This window comes from Brachyhypopomus gauderio, chromosome 19 (assembly GCF_052324685.1).
Source record: "Brachyhypopomus gauderio isolate BG-103 chromosome 19, BGAUD_0.2, whole genome shotgun sequence".
Classification (NCBI taxonomy): Eukaryota; Metazoa; Chordata; class Actinopteri; order Gymnotiformes; family Hypopomidae; genus Brachyhypopomus; species Brachyhypopomus gauderio.
Window position 1 is genome coordinate 12935038 of NC_135229.1, and position 24598 is coordinate 12959635.

Below are 24598 nucleotides of genomic sequence, written 5' to 3' on the forward strand. Positions count from 1 at the left end.
TGTGTGTGTGTGTGTGTGTGTGTGTGTGTGTGTGTGTGTGTGTGTGTGGGAGTGTGTATTTAATGGTGGTGTGGGGAGAGGGCCCTATGAAAGATGGCACCAAACCTTTAATTAACAAGACTGATGGTTGCTGACACACCTTGCCCACTGCATCTCCTCCGCTATACTTTCTTTGTCCCTTTCTCTCTCTCTCTCTCTCTCTCTCTCTCTCTCTCTCTCTCTGCCTTTCTCTTTCCCTCTCTCCATTCTCGCCTGTTCTAAATATTACATACATGCCTCATTATTGGACTGGTTTGGGTTTTGAGGCGTATAATAAGAAGCGTATACGGAAGCCATCTTTAGGAAAACAAAGGATCGGGACTGTGCCATCAGTTTCTCAATTGTAACCAAAGTTAATTGCTGCAGTGGATATCCCCAGTGGTAGCTGTGCTGCACAACTGATACCTCGGCCGATCTGGTGCAAACCATCTGGTGGCTTCTCCAGCAGACAATGGTCCGATTTGACGGGGGCTGACGGAGACCGTTTGGCCGTGCCCGGGGTGTCGTCTTCTAAAGCGGCCGGTCCAGGGCGCAGCGCTCAGCAGAGGGAGACAGAACCAGAGCTGCTCAGGGCGGAGAAAGGCTGGCCTCCAGCAGCGATGGACGGGTTATTGGGGTGGGGTTGTTGGGGGGGGGGGGGGGGGGGGGGGGTCCTTGAGGCATGTCGGCAATATTAAAGAACCTGGTACGGCTCCCTTATGAATAGTGTTTGATTTATTATCTTTAATTTACTGTGATTTTATTGTGCCTGATTGTGGGTGAGTTGAAGCAGTGGGGGGTATTGAAAGCGGGGTAGGATCTGGTCCAGTTAAGCCGGATCCAGTACCAGTCCACCAAAGCCGTCAGGTGGTAGAGAGGGGCGTGGCTTCACAGGTGCCAGCCATTCGCTGCGTTCGCTTGGTCATCTAGGCCCGAATCCTGAGGTGGAGACAGTGGGCGAGCAATTAAACGCAATTTCGCAGCGGCGTCTGATTAAGGACCGCCGCGATGTTGTTTGCGAGGGACTCACGAGCTCTCAGGGCCCTTTCACAAGCGCGGTCTCGCACGCGAGAGTGACTGTGGGGGTTCGGCCGCTCACCCGGTCCTCGTCTGTAACCGCCGTGCGTGCGGAGGAGACACCTGCAAGACAAGCGCCCGGTGATTTGGCCGAGCTTCGCGCCGGCAAATTAAGGACCTATAGACACAGCTGTGATCGCGCCGACGAGCGCGTATAAAGAGTGATTGGAGGATCCCTTACCTGGGGGTGTCCACCCTCTTCACAGGAAGCCCATTCTGGTCACGTAGCAGCCGCAGAAGACCAGGTTTCAAGAAGCCCGGTTTGACTCGCCGCACTGGAAGTCAATGAAAATAGCATCTTTAATGACGGCGCACTGTTAATGCTAAAGTGCATATTTGGTCTGGGTCTGTATTGATATTAAGGAAAAGCAGCACGTTGAAGTGTGGCAAACACAGACACACACACACACACACACACACACACACACACACACACACACACAATAGACTCACACAGACATATACACACACAAACTTACACACACAGACACACACACAATAGACTCACACAGACATATACACACACAAACTTACACACACACACACAGACACACACACAATAGACTCACACAGACATATACACACACAAACTTACACACACAGACACACACACAATAGACTCACACAGACATATACACACACAAACTTACACACACACACACAATAGACTCACACAGACATATACACACACATACACACACACACACACACACAATAGACTCACACAGACATATACACACACATACACACACACACACACACAGACACACACACACAATAGACTCACACAGACATAGACACACACAAACTTACACACACAGACACACACACAATAGACTCACACAGACATATACACACACAAACTTACACACACACACACCCACACACACACAATAGACTCACACAGACATATACACACACATACACACACACACACACACACAATAGACTCACACAGACATATACACACACAGACACACACACACACAATAGACTCACACAGACATATACACACACATACACACACACACACACACACACACAGACACACACACACAATAGACTCACACAGACATAGACACACACAAACTTACACACACAGACACACACACAATAGACTCACACAGACATATACACACACAAACTTACACACACACACACCCACACACACACAATAGACTCACACAGACATATACACACACATACACACACACACACACACAATAGACTCACACAGACATATACACACACATAGACACACACACACACACAGCTCTCTAACATGCAATGGCAGGACGTTCATGGTTGTCTCTCCTCACCAGCACCAGGAGACACTGTGGTTCTCCTCGCCGGGTCTCCACCAGCCCGGTTGGCCCGGTCTGAGCTGGACCGTGCTGCTGGTAGGAAGGGAAGAGTGTTGAGAAGGCGTGAGCAGAACACGGGTCCTGACCCGAGTCTAACCTGCGACCGTCACGTAGGTCAGCACGAGGGGCCACACCCAGCACGTGTCCCACGTAGCATCGTTCGTCAATGACAAAGACCCACGTGCGATCTGAGGACGTCTCCATTTGAGACTTGAGCAATTTTCCTCAAATGAGAAAAGACATTTTCAGCTCAGTAAACCAGCCACAGTACACTAGTCTTTACGAGCCATCACACTCCATTTAAGAGAGATCACCTTCTCAACAGACAAAACGGAATGCTAGAAACCTGGAAAAAGAATCATTCATGTAGCCAGTGATTATTTAGGAGTTTTACAGGTATAATGCCTCAAAGGTGACGTAGAGGAAGAGCAGGCCGGATCAGAACTAGACCCAGATTTGCCTATTATGTAGGAGTTGGGGGTGGAGTGTCTAGTCCAAAACTTTGGTATCTGAGGAGAGAATTTGGGACTGTACCAAAAGTGTGAAATCTCATCTCGGCCAATCATGTCTCATTGTCATTGCTCTAATTGGTCTGTCTTTAACTGGCATCCATTCTGTCCTCGTTTCATACGTATTTGAACATGCAAATGAGTCGGGCCTGGGACCCGGCCGTAAGCTTCCTCGCGAACACATGCCACATATTCCCCGTGCATGCCGGCCCGAGTGGAAGAATCAGGCATGCTGGGTAGAAAATCACCCTAACACTGCTGAAAGAAGCCAGCCAATCACATTCCCCAGCCTGAGGCAGACAGGGTTTTTTACTCCGACCATCTCAGGAGCCATTTGGGCTCTTTGTGGAGAACTTCTTCTGTGAACCCGACCATTACCTGTCTGGAAAAGGCCAGACACGGTGGAAGAGAGGTGGAGGAAAAGGGGCAAAGTATGATATTTCATGCGAGTGTTGTAGGAAAAATGGTACGTGTGTGCATGCGTTTAACAACCGCGCGGTTTGAAGGCGTTTTTATGACATTCGGAGAGTGTGAGATTGTCAGTTTGTTTCTTCTGGTTTTTCTTACCAGCTGCAGTTGGTTGCATCTCCAGCCCCGCAGGACAATTGGTGGCTCGCTGGGAAATACAGCCCAAAGCCGGCCAATGAAAGGCTCTGGCCTTTAGAAAATACCCATCCGTCAACCGACATCCCTGCCTGGTCGGATCTTCTCTTTTCAACCAGCCTCTCTCTGGAGACCGCCTCCTGTCCTGCACCTCGAAATCGCCCAGGGCCAGCATGAGAGAAAGAGAGAAAGAGACACGGAGGGAGGGAGGGAGGGAGGGAGGGAGGGAGAGCTCAGAGGGTGAAGAAGAGGAGGGAACAGGAAGATATGTGAAGAGCAGCCAAGACCTTCTGTCACCTCAGGTGTGAGCGCCACGGATCTGGCCGAGAGCGTGCAGGGAGTTGGCTGAGCGAAGGAGGTGGCGTCATAAAGGAGGTCCTATCAGGAGACGGAGAGGTGGGTGGTAGTGTGGGAGTGGGAGGCGTGAGGGGAGGAAATTAGCCTCTAAGTGAAAGAGGCCCACTTGTGAGGAGAGTCTGGTGTGGCAAAGTCACACTCTCCAAGCCCTCTGAGAGAACCCGCTCCGGGCCAATACACGACCCGCCTGGGACAGCACGGCCCTGCAATACACACCGCGCCGTCCGAACAATAAACGCTTGGCCTAGCTTGGGCCTGGTTGGGCAGTCAACTCAAACAGAGAGAGAGAAAACAAAAAAGAACAAACCTGTCTCCACAGGCAACAAAGAGGGTAAGCCTTATAAGTGTCCCATGCCAAACTCCATGCTATCTGCTCTATTGTTTGTGGTGAAGACTTTGTGGCAGGAGCAGAATGCCTGCCAGGCGTTAGCTGGGCCCGGCAACGTGAGACAAAAGGTTTAGGTAATTCCCTGCGTTTCACACATGAGCGAGCTTCTCTCCTCTCTCTTGCTCAACTCTGACTCAGTGAGACTTTGACTGCTCCTGAACGCAAGGCCCCCCCCCCCCCCCGCCCCGGGGGGGAGGGGGGTAGGTGGGGGGACAGCAGGCCTTTGCGTGATAAAATCAAGCTCTACAGGTGTAGCCGGGTCCTTTATCAACACCGGCATTGTTCCCCTTGCCAACTGCCGCTCAGCAAGAAAAGGCTGCAACCTGCCTGAGCTGTCATACACGCACACACACACACACACACACACACACACACACACACACACACACACACACACACACTTACGGGGCTCCAGGGTGAACAGCACGACCGTGATGCACCCATGTCTGAAATTTCAAAATCCACTTCCTGTCTCTCTCCGCTCGTACGCTCTCGGCGCAGGAAGTGGATTTAGTCCTGCGGCGGTACAGTCCCGAGCTCCGTGAGGGCGGCCCTGCATTCTCAGACAGTGAGTCAGCTCCACCCTAGCCCCGGCCGGTCTCAGGCGGAGAGAGAGCAGGAAGGGGAGGGGCCAGGATGCGTCAGCGTGCCCGAGGGCGGAGTCACGTGACGTGACGAGACGACGGCGGGGGAACCGGGTTCGAACTGGAAGCACCGGCCAACGCTGTTGACGGCCGTGGCAGCAAATTACGCCGCATCCTTTATTTCCCTGTGCATGACGGAGGAGCGATGGAGGTGTTACATGTGTCAAAGCCAGTAAGCTGTGCCTTTATCTGAATAACATGGACGCCGGGATCGTGACAGCCGAAAGAATTCAGGCCTTGTCATTGTGTTACAGTTATCCCCAAAGAGACTTCGCTTGATGGGTTTTTTTTTTTTTGACCACTCTCCCCATCAATCTTTTTCCAATTACCTGTCTTTTTTTTCGCCCAAATCTATCATAATCGTTGCCTTGGAAACTGGTAGCATCCTCCATTAGATTTTGCCCATTGTTCGATTTGTGCAGTCACGGTACGGTGGGGCGGGCAGAACACCCCCCCCCCCCCCCCCCCCAGTAATGATCACCGAAGCTTACTTAGGAAGAAATAGATACTCCATTCGGATTTCATGACTGTAACTGCATACAGTGACAAGCACTTGTGGATTAAAGTTAATTCACTAACAATGGTCAAATATGGAAATGTGTATTTCAGCAAACACTGCATGCAAATAATAATTGTTGTAGTTAACATATGGTTATCCAGACGGGTGATGTCTCAACCCTCAAGGACATCCCTTAATACCAGTGTTCCAAGGCCCTTTGAAAAGCACCAAAATTGACACCACCCCCATTTCCAGACTGTCACGAACACACACACACACGCGCACACACACACACACACACACACACACACACACACACACACACACACACACACAACTTACGGAATGCATGGCATCCTGTGTGGCACGCTGTCAGCTTGTCATCTTTCACTCGACGCACTCGACTAGACAGCGGCAGGCATGCTGGGAAACGTCAGCGGGTAAAATGTAGCCTTCTCATTACTTCCCCCCCCCCACACCTGCTGGGTCAGACTCCTGAAGTCTCACCAAACAAACAAACACAGTTCTAAACAAACAAACACAGTTCTGCACGAGCAGACGCAGTTATACACAAGCAGACGCAGTTATACACAAGCAGACGCAGCTTCTAGGGCGAAGTTCCTGTAATAATAGCGCCCACTGATGTAGATACAAGAAGAAGCACATTTCAGCCTGGGTTTAAATGTTCTTATTGCCAAAACTTAAACAATTCCTTGTTCGTCATGAGAAATCTCTCCATAAATAGAAACTGTATATTTGATACTACTACACAATTGCAACAGCTTTATGAAAACTGCCCTCAACTTCACTATGCATATAGTTGGATATAATTTATATTCCATGTATGAAACTGTATTATTTACTGTGAATGTTTTATTTACCAAATATAACATCTAAACGTCTAAATTAAAACTGATTAGAATAGAATTTTGTAATTTTAGGCTCTGTATATTTATTAACAATTTTTGACTGGTATTGTGTAGCCACAGACATCAATCAGTTCACAGCAGTTGGACCCCTGTATCACTGTATCAGTTCACTGTATTTCACTGTATTTCACTGTACCACTGTATCACTGTACCACTGTATCACTGTGCCAGCTGAATTCAACATGACAAGATGACTCTTACATACAGGCATTTAATATAGAGCTAACCAGGACAGACAGGGCCCACCCATGATGCTGAAGAGAGAGAGAGAGAGAGAGAGAGAGAGAGAGAGAGAGAGAGAGAGAGAGAGAGAGAGAGAGAGAGAGAAGGGGTGTGTGGGGGGGTCTTTTTTCACATCCTTTACCCCACTCTCAGCTGGACTCTTTAAAGATCCCTCCCCATTTTCGGGGACAATGAGGTGAAACCATCTCAACAGACTGAGAAGAAGCAGCTTGTTGGCCAAGAGGCTGTGTGAGAGGCAGGAGCTCAGGAGGAGAAAAGATAGACTACAACAGTGGTCTGCAGGAGAGACTCTCACTGTCTGCCAGGGGCCAGAGAGGTGAGAGGCCCTTGTGTGTGTGTGTGTGTGTGTGTGTGTGTGTGTGTGTGTGTGTGTGTGTGTGTGTGTGTGTGTGTGTGTGCGTGTGTGTGTGTGTGAGCCGACCACTTACAAAAACAATATCTCAGTGACATCTTGTGTATCAGACATCAGCTACCCCCCTGAACACCTGTTTTAAGATATATTAAAAATAATAAAGAAAAAAAAGTATAACAACAGATTATATAGCTATATATTAATATTCTCCGTATTCTCCATGACAGGTTACTGGCCACGTGTGGAACATCTCTCCATGGCAGAGACTGACAACAATCTTCTTGTCTAACTCTTTCTACTGGACCACTAGGTGAAGATGACATCAAAGATTGATATAAAAAACAACAGACAGTGTGCAGCGCGTTGGTAACAGAAACAGTTATGATATGCTAACAAATCAAAATTACATTACAACAAAAATATTACAACAATGCAATATACAATATATTGCATCGGATTTAGCCTTACGTGTAGTTACATTAAATTGTCGAATATACGTCTGATTCTCCGCCAACAGTGAATTCTACCAACAAACTGACTTTTCACATGTTAACAATGACCCTATACGTAAAACGTCAGTTACCATTAACATCAAAGTGAAGGGGCTACGGGGACATTAGTGGATGTTTATTTGACCTTCTGGGAACATCATGTGTTTTGAAGAAACCAGCGTGAATTTAATTTGCTATTCATTGGCTTTGTCTGTCAAGGTGAATCGCGTCTCTTTGAGCCAAGGTGATAAGCTTTTGTGAAAGGTGATTAGAATTACGTCAAAGGTTGACAGAAAGGCAGAATTCATAAATAAACAAACAAAACTTCAACCTTAAACCAAGAGAAAGTGAGTTTGAAATTATAACTGATAGATATAAACGATTATTACATAATTAAATCGCTTAATTTCGATATTTAACTTATTTCGTATTGTTTCTTTGTATTTCCTATTTCCTTTAAGTCCAATCAAGCTCTGCTGAAAACGACCGGTTCAAACCGAACCCTCTCCGTTATAGTCCGTGAAGCGCGTCCCCGGAGGGCCCGTCCGGTACGACGGTCCTGTCACTTCATGGACGCGAGCGCCCGCGCGCTCCCGGTGGGGCTGAACGGTGTCGGTGCGGCAGCGTCCTCGCGATTGGCGAGCGCGTTTGTTATTGGTGGTGACGTAGGAGTCCTCCGGTCCCCCCCCCCCTCCCGTTGTGCGGTTCCTCCGTGCGCTCCTCCTGCCTCGCTCCTCCTATCAGTGTTTATTCGGTTGTCATGGCGGAGGGACGTGGAGATCACCCGCTCCAGCTCTCCCTACCCCCGGCCAGCAAGCGGCCCTGCTTGCGCCCCGCTCCCCGTGGACCGGGACCGGGTCCTGGACCGGGATTTCCCAACTCTCGCTTTCGTTGCCCGGAATCTCTACTGGACTGCGCCGCTAAGGCCGTGGCGGAGAAATGGGCCTTCGAGAGGGTGGAGGAGCGCTTCGAGCGGATCCCCGAACCGGTCCAGCGTCGCATCGTGTACTGGTCCTTCCCCAGGAACGAACGGGAGATATGCATGTACTCGTCGTTCCAGTGCCGCGCGCCCGGCGAGGACGGTCCCGCCGTGGGCTCGAGCGCGTCCGGTGGGTCCGGGACCGTTCCCGGAGGGGTCTCGCCGGGGAGCGCTGGTACCGGGACCACGGGAGACGGACTTCCCTTTCGTCGTGGGATTCGCCTTTTGGAAACGGGCTGTGTGGATAATGTCTTACAAGTCGGTAAGTGGCGCGAGCGCGCAAAAAAGACGCGCGACGCTTCGACTCGATTATCTGTCGGAAACGGGAGAAAGACGCGTCGTTTGGAAACACGGGGAAGTTTATCTCAACCAAACAGCCCAAGTGGCTGATCTCGGCGAGAAAGACGAGTGCGATCTGCTTTTTCATATTTCTTTTTCTAAGATATGATAATAACTGTAGTTTATGTCGGACACGTTCGGTCCTGGTGCGTTTAGTCTTAAGTCGTGCGGACGCGGCGCAGTTCCGTGGTGGGAGGTTTAAAGATTAAAGGGCTCGGATCCCCTAGTCGCCGTGCTCCCATGACACTTTTAAACTGGTCTTTTTTATATAGGTTGCTTGCAAAAACACAACAGGAAGATAAAAACACAGATCTCTCCTGTTCTGGTGGTTGTGCGGACCGGTCCACTCGGTCCGGATCCTCACATTAGATCTGGCGAGGCGCAACATTATTTCCTCGCTGGAGAAAAACACAAACGTGGTGCTCACATCCTCTATTGTAGCCTGTTACTGCTCTGCTGCTCCATATTCCTTCAAACTTCTCTGTTTTTAGTAGGTTTTATTGGCTTTTACAGTTAAAGGCCTACCTCTGCCGTTATTGGGTCCCCTATTATAATTAATTCCAGGCTAATCCGCTTGAATCCAAATCTCGTGTCTTTTGTTTTTTTTTTTTTTTTTGGTCAGGACAAAGGACGAGAATTGCGTCTTAATCACGCAAGTATAAGACCGAGCCTGGTCACTTATTCGCTTTGTAGCCCCGAATATGTCGAATATCACCCGCAAATACGAGGAAAAACTGTTTGTTATAGTAAAATGAGTCGTTAGTGGCTCCTGCGATACACAATAGCGCCGACCGGCTGGTCCCTGATCAGCCAGCGCAGAAAAAGAAGTCAAATTCCCCCGATGTGAGTCTTTATTTAGACAAAGGGACACCGCCAAACCTGCCTTACGAATCGTCGTGGATGATCGACGATATTGTTCCAGTGCATTAATCTGTGTATGTTTCTATAATATTAATCCTGTCTCCCCCTTGCGTGGCGAGCACAATATATCAACGACCAAGACGGAGTTTATTCAAGCGTCGTAAAAATTGCAAGGCAAGAAAAAAAACGGGCAACCGAGACGTTCACGTGTTCATCGATTTAACAGTAAATACACTCGTACTTCCATTTAAACCTGCGTGGCATGATGAAGGGGCGCAGACGCACCGCTCAGCCAGAGCCACGCGTGGCCTCAGCCAGCATGAAGAAGGCCCTTTAGAGCACTGACAAAGTTTTAAACCTTTTACAGAAAGATAGAGCAGGCCAGTATTTTCCAAAGAGCCCACTGACAACAAAACACACCTTTGTGAGGAGACTGGCCTTCACATATGTTTTTGTTTCTTCAAATGGCAGCTATGGGATCTTCTGAAACCCTATTAAACCTGCGTGTTAGATGGCCCGAGAACACACACGCGTGTACCTAATTCAATAAACAATCCATGATCTGGTTTGTTCTCACAAAGGTCTGCTGTGTCCCTTTAAAAACCCTGCGTACATGGAAATGGGATAACACTGCTGTAATAAAATAACGCAGGGGCCTTATTTAGCAACCTTGAAAGGTTCCCTTCATCAAGGATCTTGGTCCTGGTTTCTTGGCTCGAAAACTAGTGTCTGTTAGGAGGGGAATATTTTTATATTCATACCATAAGCCCAGCTGACCAAATACATAATGCATAGATTCCTTTATAGTGAAATAGAGGTTGTAACTGTTGTAGAATAGAAATGGTACCTTTGTGTTTAACTTCCTGTTACTGTGTTCAGGTCAGCCTGTAAGGACTATGTAATGACTGCTAATTAGGAGAAAATGTTCACGTTTGTTTTTTAACCAATCAGATTAAGAAGGGAGCGTTGAATCATTCACTCAGAACAAGCTGAGATCCAGGATGAAAGGTGTTGGAGTTCTGACACCAGAGTGGGAGTGTCCAGTGGGAGGAGCTAACCAGCCACCAATCATTGGGTTGATTGTGATTGGTTTTGTGGTTTACAGATGTAACATGGAGAAAGTGTTTTGGTGTTGTGAAGGACTCCCCCGAAGGGACAGTTCGTACTGGTATATATCTGCTGGCATTCTGAAGTATCCCGGCTGTATATTGGTATCTTCCTGGTGACGTGCTGAAAAACCTGTGTTGTGTTTTGTTGCTTTGCGTTGTGTTTGTACTCTGTGTGTGTGTGTGTCTGTGTGTGTGTGTGTCTGTGTGTGTGTGTGTCTGTGTGCATTAGATAAGACAAGAAGCATGCGTTTTCTTTTTTTCTCTCTTTCTTGTTGCCTCATTGGACTTCCTCTCCCTTTGAACCTGCCAGTCACAAAGTAACCACAGGCGAGGTGCAGAAAGCCCTCACTCTGATCTTTAACGCCTTCACTGGCATGCAAGCCGGGGTTTCACACTTCGACTTCTACTAGAGAGCACAGGCGTCACACACGGGCCCCAGCGGAGGGGATCTCGGGCCGGGATCTTAGGCCACGCCACGCGGTGGCCGAGGGTGTCGCCGACGGCTCCCTCTCCGTCGCGGGGGCGTTAGCGTCTTAATTAGAAGAATGAACTCCAGTTCCAGTGTTTGCCTCTCTCCCATCCCCCACGTGAACCGGGCATTATAAAGTCCTTCAAGAGGAGCTTCTAGCTTTGAGTCAGGCATGAGGATTACTGGGTCATGCTTTGTTACCCAGCTGTAGAAAACACCCTCCCTATTCTCAGAGAGAGGAGGTGTGTGTGTGTGTGTGTGTGTGTGTGTGTGTGTGTGTGTGTGTGTGTGTGTGTGTGTGTGCATGTTGGGACAGGGAGGGGGGATAAAGCCATGATGTGTCTTTAAGGAAGCCTCCAGCAACTGCAGACAGGCTAAGCGGTCCACCAGAGTCCTGGTCCGACACGGGTGATCACGGTGATGACACTCGCTGTGGTGAAGATCTCCTTCTCAATCCTTGGGTTTTGATGGCCGTTTTTGGTGTCGGCGGTTCCTTCAGGAATGAGCAGAGCTGGATTTTTTTCGTCCTCAGTGGTTGCCACGTTTTGGTCCGGGGTGCGGCTGGGCGCACTCACCCTTCACTCAGACCCCCGCCCCCGTCATTTCCACCCTTATTTATTAGCTTTGATTCCAGAGGAATTCATTTGCAGAACGACATGCTCAAAGGCCACTTTCTTCAAAAGACATCGGCAAAGTTTGCCGAGCGGCGAAACCACAGAGCATTCCAGCAATTGAAACCAGGCACGGCTGTGACAGATACAGCAAATGTCTTAATCTCAACGAGGGCCCGATCTTGTACACCACAGCACATTTTTATTTCTTCAACCTCCCACCCCACCCCCCCCCTTCCAAAAGACAAGCAACATCTATTTCGGTGCATCTTTTTGGGACACTTTAGAATGAAAAAACATCTTAGCAAGCGACAGTTTGGAACCAGTTAACGTACGGGAGCGAGGCGGGCCCGAGGCCACGCCGTGACGTCACAGGGCCCGTTTTAGCTCGCAACCTCCTCCAAGCACCGGTGTCATTTTGGCCTTTGTAATCGGGACACATCTCATTCAGACCCATACAAGTTCAACAAGGGACTGCTAATTCTGTTCCGTCTTTCGAACGCCCGTGCCGACAATGTTTAATCAAGGTAATTAATTCCATGCCTGCGAGCTTCAAAGAAAATCAGTTAAACAAATTTCCTTTTTGCACTTATTAGGAGTTCGGATGTATTTATTTATTTATTTATTTTGAAGGACACAGTCATTATGGACTTTGTCTTCCTCTAAGTCTTTATCAAAGGAGTGAAATTAATTTAGACACGGGAGACGGGGTAAGCCAGGTACCTCATCACCATGACATCGGTGTAGGGCGTGGAACTCAGGACTGACTCGGGAGGGAAAAAAAACAAAAGACATGTTTACGAACTGTGTAGCAAACAGTGCGGACCTGCTAACAGAGATGCCCAGCTAACAGAGCGGCCCTGCTAACAGAGCGGCCCTGCTAACAGAGATGCCCAGCTAACAGAGCGGCCCTGCTAACAGAGATGCCCAGCTAACAGAGCGGCCCTGCTAACAGAGATGCCCAGCTAACAGAGATGCCCAGCTAACAGAGCGGCCCTGCTAACAGAGCGGCCCTGCTAACAGAGATGCCCAGCTAACAGAGCGGCCCTGCTAACAGAGATGCCCAGCTAACAGAGCGGCCCTGCTAACAGAGAGGCCCTGCTAACAGAGATGCCCAGCTAACAGAGATGCCCAGCTAACAGAGCGGCCCTGCTAACAGAGAGCCCCTGCTAACAGAGATGCCCAGCTAACAGAGCGGCCCTGCTAACAGAGAGGCCCTGCTAACAGAGATGCCCAGCTAACAGAGATGCCCAGCTAACAGAGATGCCCAGCTAACAGAGCGGCCCTGCTAACAGAGCGGACATGGTTACATGTACAATCACACATCTGTACGGGCTCCTCGACACACCGAGGAGTGTGTGCTGATTTACTGTCTTTTCTTTCTCCCTTTGGCCACACTGTGTTTTTGGCACCTACCCAAACAGGCTGATCAATGGTGACCTTGCACCCTCCTCCGTAGAGAAGTGGTACGCTGTCTGGCTGGGTTGATCAGTAACGCCCTCGTCCGTCGTGGGGCTGTCGGCTGCCTCCGCTCGACTTCCTGGGGGCCCGCAGTGGTGAATCCACCCACACATAGTCGCACATACTTCGTTTGTGTACACAGACGCACTCACACACACTCCACACACACACACACACACACACACACACACACACACACACACACCTCTTGTCCTTCACATGTTCTGGATGAAGAGTCTTACCTGTTAAGAGTTCCCATACAAGCCCTGTTCTCTTTGAACTGCACGCACAAGCAGTTGATGATTATGGCAGTGTCTCCATGTGACTGCGCTGTAATGGAACTTTTTATGCTTTTATGTACCACCACAAGAAGCCAGGCCTGTGAAGTGAACACTCCCCCCCCGCCGCCCTTTCCACCCCCAACCTTGTGAATCATAAACATTTCATCGCTCTTTAAATTGCTGCAAATCTGCCTTTTCTTGTTTTCACTGTAACGCCGCAGGGCTGACGTCTCTCTCCTCCCCCCCCTCCCCGCACTCTCCCTCCCCCCCCCCCCCCCCCCCCCCCCAACGCCGCGTTCCCGACAGGGCCGTGACACTCCGGGAGGCCCGTGACACGTCCGAGCAGGACGCCCCTGGGCGAGCAACCCCTCGATCGCGCTCGCCCAACGCACGCGTGCGAACTCCGGGGAAAGTCGTGGAAAGTCGGTGGTTGCGGGAGAGGCGGGCGAGGAGGTGCATTCGGAGGTCGAGACTGAAAGGGGAGGCGGTCCAGCCCGGCGTGGAGCGCTCGGGCGGGTGGAGCGTGCAGACAGGCTGGGGCGGCAGGGAGGAGGCCCCACATCTGGGGCCGTAACACTAAACTGGGGAGCGCAGGAAACCCGAGCGGCAGCTCCGGGCACCTCCCTCCCCCACGGCCGGCCCTTTCATCCAGCTGAGATTTTGTGTGCGGCGAGGGTTCTCCACCCCCTCCTTCTCCTCCTTCTTTTTCTTTCTTTCTTTTTTTTTTTTTTTTCCTGTGGCCAGTTCACATGGAAACTTAATTTTCTCAGTCTGGACGAGGGAGGAAGCATAATACGCACTGGCGATGGGGTCAAATATCCTGCCAGAAGGCGAGAGAGAGGAGCGGGCCCCAGTCGGCCACAGCCGAGGACTCACAAAACAAGCAGTGGCAGGTCGCTAACGCCGCTAGCTGTTATTACACTAACGCCGCTAGCCGTTATTATGCTAACGCCGCTAGCCGTTATTACGCTAGAGCGGCCGCGTTCTCCTGCCGCTGGCCAACGTGCCGTCCCTCTGTTTCTGTAATGAGGTTTCCTGTCAGAGGACACAAACCTGGAAGTTCTCTGTCTCAGGACAGCCAGTAGACTGCTGCGCCCCTATAAAAATGCTTTTAGTCACTTTATTTGATGATTTTTTTCGTTCGTATTTTTAGAGCGTCTGGAAGACAGAGCTTCACGGCAGTGGCGTTTACTCACAGATGGTGAAGGGCTTCCCTTTCATGAATATTTAAAGAGCTGAAAACATGGTCCAGTTGGCTTAATAACTGATGTGTAAAGGCAACTGGTTAAGTGTTAAGGCTGCATGTGATTTAATTAACAGAGTCCACTGATTGTGATTATCCCTTATTTTTTTACGTAGAGAATGAATAAGACATGAATATGTAGTGAGTCATACACACACACTCACACACACACACTGTCACACGTGTACCCACACACTTTTCCTTGTGGGTCTTTTCTGTATAGAGAAATAAAGTGAGAAGGCTTCTTAAAGCCCCATCACTGGACATACTGCAGTCATTATTTCTTCACTGATTTATGAGTGGACATTATAACGTCTTGATACCTTGGTGTGCGTTCAAGTGTGGCCATGAGCCTTCGGATGCTTTCACGGCTTTTTGTTTGGACATGGCTGGTGGCGTGTGAAGGCGGGGCCTCCTGACCAAAGAAACACGGAGGCAGGGCCTCATGGCCAAAGTAACTTGGAGGCGGGGCCTCCTGGCTACACTAACACGGAGGCGGGGCCTCCTCTTGGCAGGCAGGGAGCTGTTGGCAGCTTTCACGTGGCCATGCTGAAGCTTCAAAAGCCCCTAAAGTGGTCGTCTGGGAAACGCCACGTGTCAAGCTGAGAGATGAGGCCGGGGCTTTCAGCACATCACGCCGTGTCTCTGTTAAGACGCACGCTCGACCCAAACGCTTACCGAGGGCGGAGACCTGTGCGTCTGGCCCGTGTCATCCTAACTCCGTTCAGTCGCCTGCATGACTCAGTGTTGTTTCATTCTGCTTGCACAGGCCGGTTCTGGCCCGATACCCATGCCTCGGGTCGCCCTCCATTACTGTAGATTAGAGTTAAGTTCCTTCATGGCCGTTGTGAGTCGGCGTTCGAATGTGAGAGGAGTGAAAATACCACGGCTCCTATGTAATGAAAGGCCTATTCATGAGGACGTATTCATGTGCACATCCTGCGTAGAGGGGTCAGGAGTGTCTCCCCCCCGCACTGGAGCTTTATGAAAGATTGATAGCGCCAGGCCCGGGTAGCGGTGTGGGCCGCACTCCTGTCCCGCGCCGGTGCAGGTCTGCGCGATGGCGGTACCAGCGGGCCCTCCTCTGGTTTGTGGGGGAGGGGGGTCTCGACGGCCATTACTCACGTCACTCTGGTGGACGGAGAACAGATGACTGCAGGAAAAAGGGTTGGGGGGGGGGGACGTGAAGATGGACGCACGGAGCGGAATATGAAAGGTGGGGTAAATAAGCAGGTGGAGGAGGGAGGGGGAGGGATGTAGTGGCTGAGAGACGGAGACGGAGACAGAGACACCTCATTAGTCTTCCAGGCCTGTGTGACTCTGGGGCTGACAGTCATCAACACGTCAATGCGGCAGCAACAGACATGCAGAGAGGGGGCTTCCCCTGTCTCTCTCTCTCTCTCTCTCTCTCTCACACACACACACACACACACACACACACACACACACACACACACACACACACACACACACACACACACACACACACACTCCACCCCTCTGCTCTCCAACTTGATTAATGTGGGCCATAGCTGCTGGGCTATAGGTCTGGACACACACACACACACTCACACACACACACAGCCTCATCTCAAAACATTCCCAATCCCCGTCCTGCAGTTCCATGCATCCGCATTCGAACAGAGAGGCAGGCACAGTCTGGAAATGCAATTCACCACATCCCTCAGAAGCACGGTCTCGAGACCCAGCAATTCTGTCCCCACCTGAAAAAAAAAACACATTTACAAAGTTAAGCTAATAGGGTTAGCCATTCTTAAACTCCATTTCATGGAAGCCACAATCCTCTTGAGGTAATCAGTTAATCATTTGCCGTGCTTGGTGCTTTATGTCTTCGTACGAGGTGTCCATTCCAGTGAGTACAGTCCTTCCCCACCACACACCCTCCTAGTTACTTCTCGTAATGACAGGCAAGAAGCAGTGTGGTTCCAGGTCATCAGTGTGGTTCCAGGTCATCTCCCTACACCTGACTTTGCAAAGGCCCGAGCATAGAAGTCACGCATTAAAGGGAAAGACAATGTGATGAATGCACTGGGTTCTCATATAGGCCGGGCCCTGCTGGGGGGCGGGGTGCGTGCGCTCCAATGGGGGATTGTGCTCCTGGTCATGGTGTAACAGGATCAGCCCCCGCCACCCCTCCTCACGCGCGGGGGGGGGGGTGGGGGGGGGGGGGGGGGGGTTAGGCATTGTGGAAGTAAAGGAGAGGGGGACCTCGGAGGCCTCTAGGCACAGCAGACAAACAGAAGACACTGCTTCAATAAAGCCCTTCCCCGACCAACAAAGAGTCCGTGTCATTACAGACACGACGGTGTAGGTGATGAAGGCATGAGGAACCTCCATAATTGGTCTTCGTGTTCATTTATTTTTGCTTCGAGGCAGCGGAGTCGAGAATATGGTAACGGCACGAATATGCCAGAAACCTTCATACTCACGAGGCACCCCGCTGACACCAGATCAGTTTCCCCTCTCTTTTTACACACGCGTGTTCATTGTGAAGACTGAAGCACAGCTGACCTGGGAGCAGTGCCTCTCCAGGGAGATTCATTGCCACCGAGGACGTCGCTGCTAAAAAAGAGTCCTGCGCCCGTAGGAATTGTCTCGCAGCCGCTTGCTAGCCCTTTCAAACCAGCCCACCCCTCCGGTGTCTCAGTCCTCATTCTGTTTTTCTCTGTGTTGACTCCTAGATTTTAAATTCTAATTTTTTTGCCTGGTATAATAATTTCTGTTCAGAAGGAGCGAGCGCTAAGCATTTTTTTTCCCGCTGCGACAGCAGAAAGAGGCAGCGCAGGCTTCGAAGTGTAAATCAGTGTTGAAAGTGCATAGGCTTATCTTCAGAAGAAAAAAAAACCCGCCCGCTACAATGGCATTAAGGCCCAACCCATGAAAGCCGCAATTAAACCTCTATCTGATTCTGATTCCTTCAGAAAGGCCACGAGCTCTTAAGCTGTTTTTTTTTGTTTCCTTTTTATATAACAAAGGTCTTCCAGTTTGGTGTAACAGACATGACGGAGGCAGGGTTGTGCGGTGGTAGGCTGAGCTCATGCCTGACTGTTTCTACCCTTTCGCAGTAGTGCAGGGCTGCTTTGCATGTGTGCTGCCCCCGCTGTGGGGGAGGTTCTTCACCGGCTTTCCTGAGGAACACCGGCCGTTCTAAGTCCGACAGGGAGCGAGGCGGTTATGGCTAGCCTCAGTTTAAAGGAATATTCACGACTACCGTCTTTTAATGTGTGTATGTGTGCGCGTGTGTGTGTTTTATCGTCTCGAAACAAGAACAAGCGGGAGGTCTGAAGGGGAGGGGCGGGGCCAGCGGTGTAAACGAGTGGGAGGTTGGAGACATCAGGATAGTTCTGCCTGATTGGGGCCTGGATGTCTCGTGGCTATTCCGGGTCGATCTCGCGCCCCCTGTTGCCAGGTGACACAGCTGGGGTGTCTGGATCTGGGGTGTCACTGCTATTGTAAGTGCGGACTCGCACTGGTGCTGTAAAGACCAGATTGGGGTTACTGGTGCTGTAAAGACCAGATTGGGTTCACTGGTGAGGCTGTAAATTGAGTCCACTTCCCCATAGCTCTTGGTCCCACCGCTGCTGAATTTCAAGCACCAGCTACTGACGTTTAAAAAAAAAAAATTGTGTGTTGACCAAAGTGTGTTCACCAAGCTGACTCAGGTTTTTGGGGCTTGGCGGACACGGGAGTAGTTACCCATAATACCCCCAACCCCCACTTCCCCCAATCTCGTCACTTTCCGTTGAAGCCAACGTTGTGTCATAGCGTTACTGGGTGGGTGTTGGGTGCATGTGGTTTCCCAGAACCCCCGGCGCCTGCACAGGAAGTGGACCTCATCGTTCTCGTTCTTCTAGCCGTGGTAGCTTCCTCTGTGGTCTCCTTATGACTTCTCACCCGTGTCACACTGAGACGGTTCAGACGCGTTTGTTTGGTTTCATGAGCTCTCAAAAGAGGCAGGACGGGGGATGGTAGGAAAATTCATTCACAGCCCGACTGTGCAGAATCACCCCAGGACTTCTGTGGACGTCGTTAGGTAAATGCTGTTAACAGCACCTGTTTCTACCTATTGAGCGTGCTCAAAGCCCTGGTCTCAGCACCGTGCTCTAGGCCAGGACAGGCCCACGGCCAGCCAGCAGGGGGCGTCATCTGGACCCTTTAGTTATCCTGTCCTTGCCTCAACACCCCACACCGCCCTGGGGGTGTCCCGGGCAGGAATGGGCCCATTGGTGTCTCTGGCTTGAGGAGTTTGGTTACAGAATCATTAGGAGACCAGGGACCCAGAAGACAAGATTGCAGCAAAAATAATGAAGCCACCTAAACACTGATATCTGATTTCATTTTTTTGTGCCTCTGGTGTATAATCCCTTCTTTACATGGCAGTGTGTGTGTGTGTGTGTATGTGTGTGTGTGTGTGTGTGTGTGTGTGTGTGTGTGTGATGCTGGGGGTTTTCCCTCTGTTGCCCCCGGGCACTCCTGTCTGGCAGAGTTCAGTCCAGTTCAAACACTATGCATGTGTCATCAACACACACCCTGGCTTTGAGGTGAACGGAGGGGTACAATAGTGTCCTGCTCCTTCATGCCCCTCTGACAGCAGACAAGGCCCTTTATGTTCTGTGGGCGGGCGTCTTCAAAGCCTGTGCTCCACCGCTCTTAGCAGAGATCGGGTTCCAAAGGGCCGTCCAAACGCAGAACGCCCGTTCCTCTCCGCCGTTCTCCTGTCTTGACGTCGGGCCGGCCTGCAGACGGCTGGTGGCGGTTCCCTCGTCACCGAACCACGGCACACGGACTTCCCTTCGTGCGGGTCATTCTGGCGTCTTGGTAACACCCCGCGGTTCTCGCCCCGGGCCAGGCGTGGCAGGTGTCCACACCCGCACACCAACACCAATCTTGTCTTCTCATTGAAAAATGTTATTTGAATTCTGCGGTGTGTGATGATAAGACAGAAAAGCCCCCCCCCCCCCCCCCCCCCCCCCCTTTCCCCATATTAATCTCTCCTTTCCAAGCTCTGTCCCTGCATTATTAACGAGGTCTCTCCCAATTAAGATGGATGAGAGTGCTCTTCAGGGTATTTGTTCGGATAAGATCCCTGATTAGCATATCTGATGGATCTGCCTTCACACGCTGATTAAAACCTTTCCATGTCCTGGGGCAACTTAAAAGAGCTACACAAATGAGGAACATATCCTCTGTTCATACACACATACACACATACACACACACACACACACACACACACACACACACACACACACACACACACACCTCCTTCGTTTATGCTCGGACTGGACTTTTCATCGCTCAGTGAATAGCCCTGCATTAGCCGTTCGTTCCAGCTAACACGCTAGTCTATTGGGCTCATGTTAACCATGCTAACCATGCTAAGTCGTCCTCAGGCGAGTGATTGTGGGCGTCTCTCTGGTCCTATAGCCGGGCTGCGTTCGAGTCCAGCATGTTTGTGTGTTTGCACTAGGAACCTTCCAGCATATAATCTTAAGATTATACGAACCGGAGACCCTAGTCGGAGAATAAACTCGCTTCCTGCTTTTTTCCCTTTTCCTTCCTCTCCTTCTCTTCCTCTTTCCTGCATCCTCTGTTCTTGCTGCACGTTGACTTCCTGTGTAGATATTGTATGTCTGCACTAGCCCCGCTCCCTAGAGAGATTCACTTGCACCCCCAGCACTACTCTCATAATTGAATTGCCCTCACCTTCAGATAGACACACCACCCCCGTCTCTCTCTCCTCCCCATTGGTCTGTCTCTCACTCCATCTGTCTCTCTCTCCTCCCGTTCAGTCTTTCACTCTGTCTTTCTCTTCTCTCTTGGTCCCTCTCTCTCTCTCTCTCTCTCTCTCTCTCTCTGCTATTGTAAGTGCTAGCGTTTGGCTCAGTGCCCAGTTTTCTCCATTGATGTCTTGCTCCCTCCTCCTCTCCCTCACTTCATGCACACACACACACACACACACACACACACACACACACACACACACACACACACACACACACACACACACACACACATCTTGGTGAAGTCTACACACTCCTCTCTTTGTTGCCGTGGTGAGGGAGGCAGCGTGCCCGTGGAATTCGAGCAATGCATTCCATTGGAAACCCATACACATGTGCACGTGCACTCACACACACACACACACACACACACACACACTCACACACACACACACACACACACACACACACACACACACACACACACACACACACACACCTCCTGCTGTCTTCCAGTGCCATGGCAGTGGTGTGGGTCATTATGTTTGGCGCGTGGCCCCTGTTGGGTGGGCGGAGGTTGTACCGGGACCCTCCACCCGTGCTCCAACTGCACCGGTCCACCGGGTCCCTTCACCCTTACCCACCCGCTCCTGTCCTGTCTAAAAGACCGGCCCGCTGTCCCTCACGTTACCTGAGCAATTAAAGGTGCCAGGGCCATCGAGCAGTGTTCAAAGGGGAGCAGGGCTGTGCTGTGTGTGTGTGTGTGTGTGTGTGTGTGTGTGTGTGTGTGTGTGTGTGTGTGTGTGTGTGTACAAGAGAGGCTAATGGCGCTGTGTCAGTGTGTTTCTGCACTCCACTGTAACAGGAAACCCCAACGCAGGCGCTTCAGAGCTGGCTGTGTAGAATTCCATCCTCCCTCATGACACACAGGGTAATGGGCCAGACTGGTGTGTGTGTGTGTGTGTGTGTGTGTGTGTGTGTGTGTGTGTGTGCCCACTGCTGCCTAAAGGTCTGCCAGGCCCTGCCGAGTCCTCTAATCTCACACCACACACTCCGAATACACACACACACTCCCTCGCGCGCTGTCAGACGCTCCTCGCCTCCGCGACGGCCCAAAATGGCGAGTCCTTCCTCCTCCTTCCTCACGCCACGGCAACCTTGCGCCCGCTCCCCCCGGTCGGCCAGCAGACCCCCTCGGCCACGCCGGCCCTCGCCACCCACGGCGCTCGCCGTCAGACCATGAATATTCATGCCGATGCCCCTGCTTACCGCAAGCAGCGCTTGAATCTGCATAACTTGTGTTTAAGTGACTTTGAGACGGCCTTCCCTTTTGACACTCTGCGGAGAAGGAGCAACACTCGGTAATCAAGCCGCCATTGTAAGACAAGCCGGTCCGAACGTTACTGGAGCACCGTGGCCAGGGGCCTCACGCCTGCTTTCAAGGTACTTGTATCTGTGCCCGGGCACTTATAGCAGCTGCAGACTTATAAAGCATAGATGAGGTGTCATTATGTGTTGTCCAAGCTTTGGGGAGAGTGAACGGTTAGATGAAATTGTGTGTATGTGTGTGTGTGTGGGTGTGTGTGTTTGTGTGTGCCTGTATATGAATGTGTTTCTCCCTTTCTTGCTCAGTGACTAGCTAAACCTTTTTATTTTGCACAATTCCTCTTCATTCCTGGGCTTTTTTTTTGTAATTGTTCGGTTCTGGTCCTCTAGTGCTGGCACCGCCCAGGGACGGGGTCAGACCCGACGTCCGCGTGTCCAGCAGGGTGGACACGCGATGGCCCACTTAAAGCTGTGACCTTGTGTGTCCCCGCTGGCTTGCCGTAGGAAGCGGTCGCCGTTGGTGTGCTGCTCTTAGGAGAGCTTCAGGGCCGTTTGAATGAATGGCCGTCTGGAAAGGGCCGTCCTTTGTGCACGGGACGCCGCACGGTTGCTTTGTGCCGCTTTGTTTACAGAACCTCTCCTGTTCTGCCGGGTGCGTGCACATGCGTGGGCGTGAATGCGAGACCCGATCGAGCCGTTTAACTCCTTTTCCTCTCCGGCTGTTTTTTAAATAATCGATTTTAGCAGCGATACGTGGACGTGCGGGTTTATCCATCAGCACTTTCAGGACATTTGTTTCGCTCCGACTGCATTTTTCTGCAGTATCTCGCGATAATTGTCCGCACGGCCCGTCCGGCCCCGCTGTGTCGCCGCTGCCCTCCTGAATGGGTCGCCTTCGCCGGGGCGCCGTTACGGACAATGCGGGGCGGCCATCTGCACATGCATTCGGGCTTTATAAAGCATTATAAAGCAGCTTTGTCTTGCTCGGCTGACTTTATTAGATAAGAAAGACTGGGGGGGTTTGGGGCAAATTTAGGCATTTCTTAGGACTTCAAGGGGGGTGGGGCTAACGTTGGACCTAACTGGTAAAGTGATGTGCTTTTAATGGTGTGTACGCAGGGTCCGAATGGTTCTCGGTGGGGGTGGGGTGTTTTGCTTCTTACACTTTCTGCACTATGAGGCAATCAACGCCAGCCTGTCTGTCCATGGAAACCTGCTCCGTCGATAACAACATCAACAGGGGAGGATATACGGCCACAGCCGGCGAGCAGCTCCATAACGCTTCCTGAACGTAATACCTACAGATCCCTGCACTTGTGACTCCGACCAGAGCATTTTGGACTTTGGTTACAGCAAAAAGCGTCTCGTTTCACTATAACAGTAGATGAATGATGGGCTTCTTATTGACACAAGTGATCTAGTATCTCCTCCCCTCCCCCCTCCACTCCTCCTCTCCACTCCTCCTCTCCTCCCTTCTCCTCTCCTCTCTCCCTCTCCCTCTCCCTGGTAACAGCAGCCGTCCTGGCCCCTGCCTCCAAGCTGACGCCTGCTCGCTGCTGTTGGGCCTTTGTGGGGGACAATAGCAGGCCAGGCCCCTGCCTGAGGCCTACACAGCCCCGCCGAGAACAAAAGTGGGAGAGGGGGAGGGGCCTGGGAACCCGGGGCCCAGCGGGAGGCGGGGCCGGCCTCGGGGCGGGGCGCGGGGCGGGCAAATTAAGCAGGTCAGACACAGATTTAGGGAGCACGGAAGAGAACGTGGGGCATGTCGGCACAGAAACTCTGCTGAAGGATAGAGAGGGGGTAATAGGTTGTTAGAGATGTAGCCAGTGCAGTCTCTCAGTCTGCTGATTGCAAGAGAAAAGCACACCTTCAGGGTTTGGTGTGTGTGTGTGTGTGTGTGTGTGTGTGTGTGTGTGTATGTGTGTGTGTGTGTGCGTGCATCCCCATCGATGTTTTTGTTCCATATGTTTCACTCAGCCTGATGAGCTTTTTAAGCAGGCTTGCACACAAAGGCCGTGATCAGCAGGGGTGTGGCTGTACCTTCATAACGTAAACAACCCACGCCGCCTGCTTCCGCTCACACAGCCCGGGTTCTGCAGTGTGTGTGTGTGTGTGTGTGTGTGTGTGTGTGTGTGTGTGTGTGTGTGTGTGTGTGTGTGTGTGTGTGTGTGTGAGCGTGTGCAAGCATGTGAGGGGGAGGGAAAGAGAACAGGAGACAATCGTTAACTTTCAGTAAGTCATAAGGAAGTGTTGGTGACCTAGCCAACTGCTTGGACAAACCCCGGGCACATATTGACTTTTTCTAACCTTGTAGATATAAAATTAAACACAGGCACCGGGTCCTCGGGGGCCGAAAGTGGCTTTTATGCGTACGGTCGCGGTGTGGACGAAGCGAACATATCGAGATAACTACGACGGTTTAGCAGCTCGACAAGGCTCATGCGTTCTAGCGCAGTCAGAGTGTGGGCGGGTGCCTCTTTGGGCGGGGCTTGTGGAGGGGCGGGTCCTCGGCCAGCGGTTAAGCCTCAAGGTTAGCAAACTGATGAGCGCGTCTGCGTTCTTTACGTTGCGTCTGCGCAAGACGCGGATCGGCGGGAGAGTGGGTTAAGCGAGCGGGAGCGCCATCGCCTCCTCTGGTCCGACTCGGCGGTCCAGCCCGGAGACGCGGAGGACGGGGCAGGCAGGCGTGTTTCGCTGCCCC

General features: G+C 51.3%; 2 protein-coding genes across 3 annotated transcripts in view; one reads left to right on the forward strand and one right to left on the reverse strand.

Moving 5' to 3' along the window:
* Nucleotides 1-819: 819 nt before the first annotated feature.
* On the reverse strand, nucleotides 820-4857 carry LOC143482655 (uncharacterized). The gene is made up of 6 exons (XM_076981076.1): nucleotides 4722-4857; nucleotides 3536-3716; nucleotides 2415-2489; nucleotides 1277-1370; nucleotides 1049-1158; nucleotides 820-957 (listed from the first exon to the last, which is right to left on the reverse strand). Exons 1-6 carry the CDS (start codon nucleotides 4758-4760, stop codon nucleotides 941-943), a joined length of 516 nt encoding a protein of 171 aa, XP_076837191.1. The 5' UTR covers nucleotides 4761-4857; the 3' UTR covers nucleotides 820-940.
* Nucleotides 4858-8165: 3308 nt separating this feature from the next.
* zswim5 (zinc finger, SWIM-type containing 5) overlaps nucleotides 8166-24598 on the forward strand; it is a 40342-nt gene continuing 23909 nt past the window's right edge. The window contains exon 1 of one of the 2 annotated variants that reach the window (XM_076981440.1): nucleotides 8166-8715. In XM_076981440.1, coding sequence (XP_076837555.1) covers nucleotides 8235-8715 — 481 coding nt within the window. In that variant the 5' untranslated portion in view covers nucleotides 8166-8234. The remainder of the gene's footprint in view (nucleotides 8716-24598) is intronic. The other variant, XM_076981441.1, reaches the window with a different exon arrangement.

Coding starts and splice junctions, on each gene's coding strand:
- LOC143482655 (XM_076981076.1), bottom strand. CDS start 4,760: ATGGGTGCATCACGGTCGTGCTGTTCACCCTGGAGCCCC. Junction 1,371..2,414: donor CACAGTGTCTCCTGGTGCTG/GTGAGGAGAGAC, acceptor ATTGACTTCCAG/TGCGGCGAGTCAAACCGGGC. Junction 1,159..1,276: donor AAGAGGGTGGACACCCCCAG/GTAAGGGATCCT, acceptor CTTGTCTTGCAG/GTGTCTCCTCCGCACGCACG.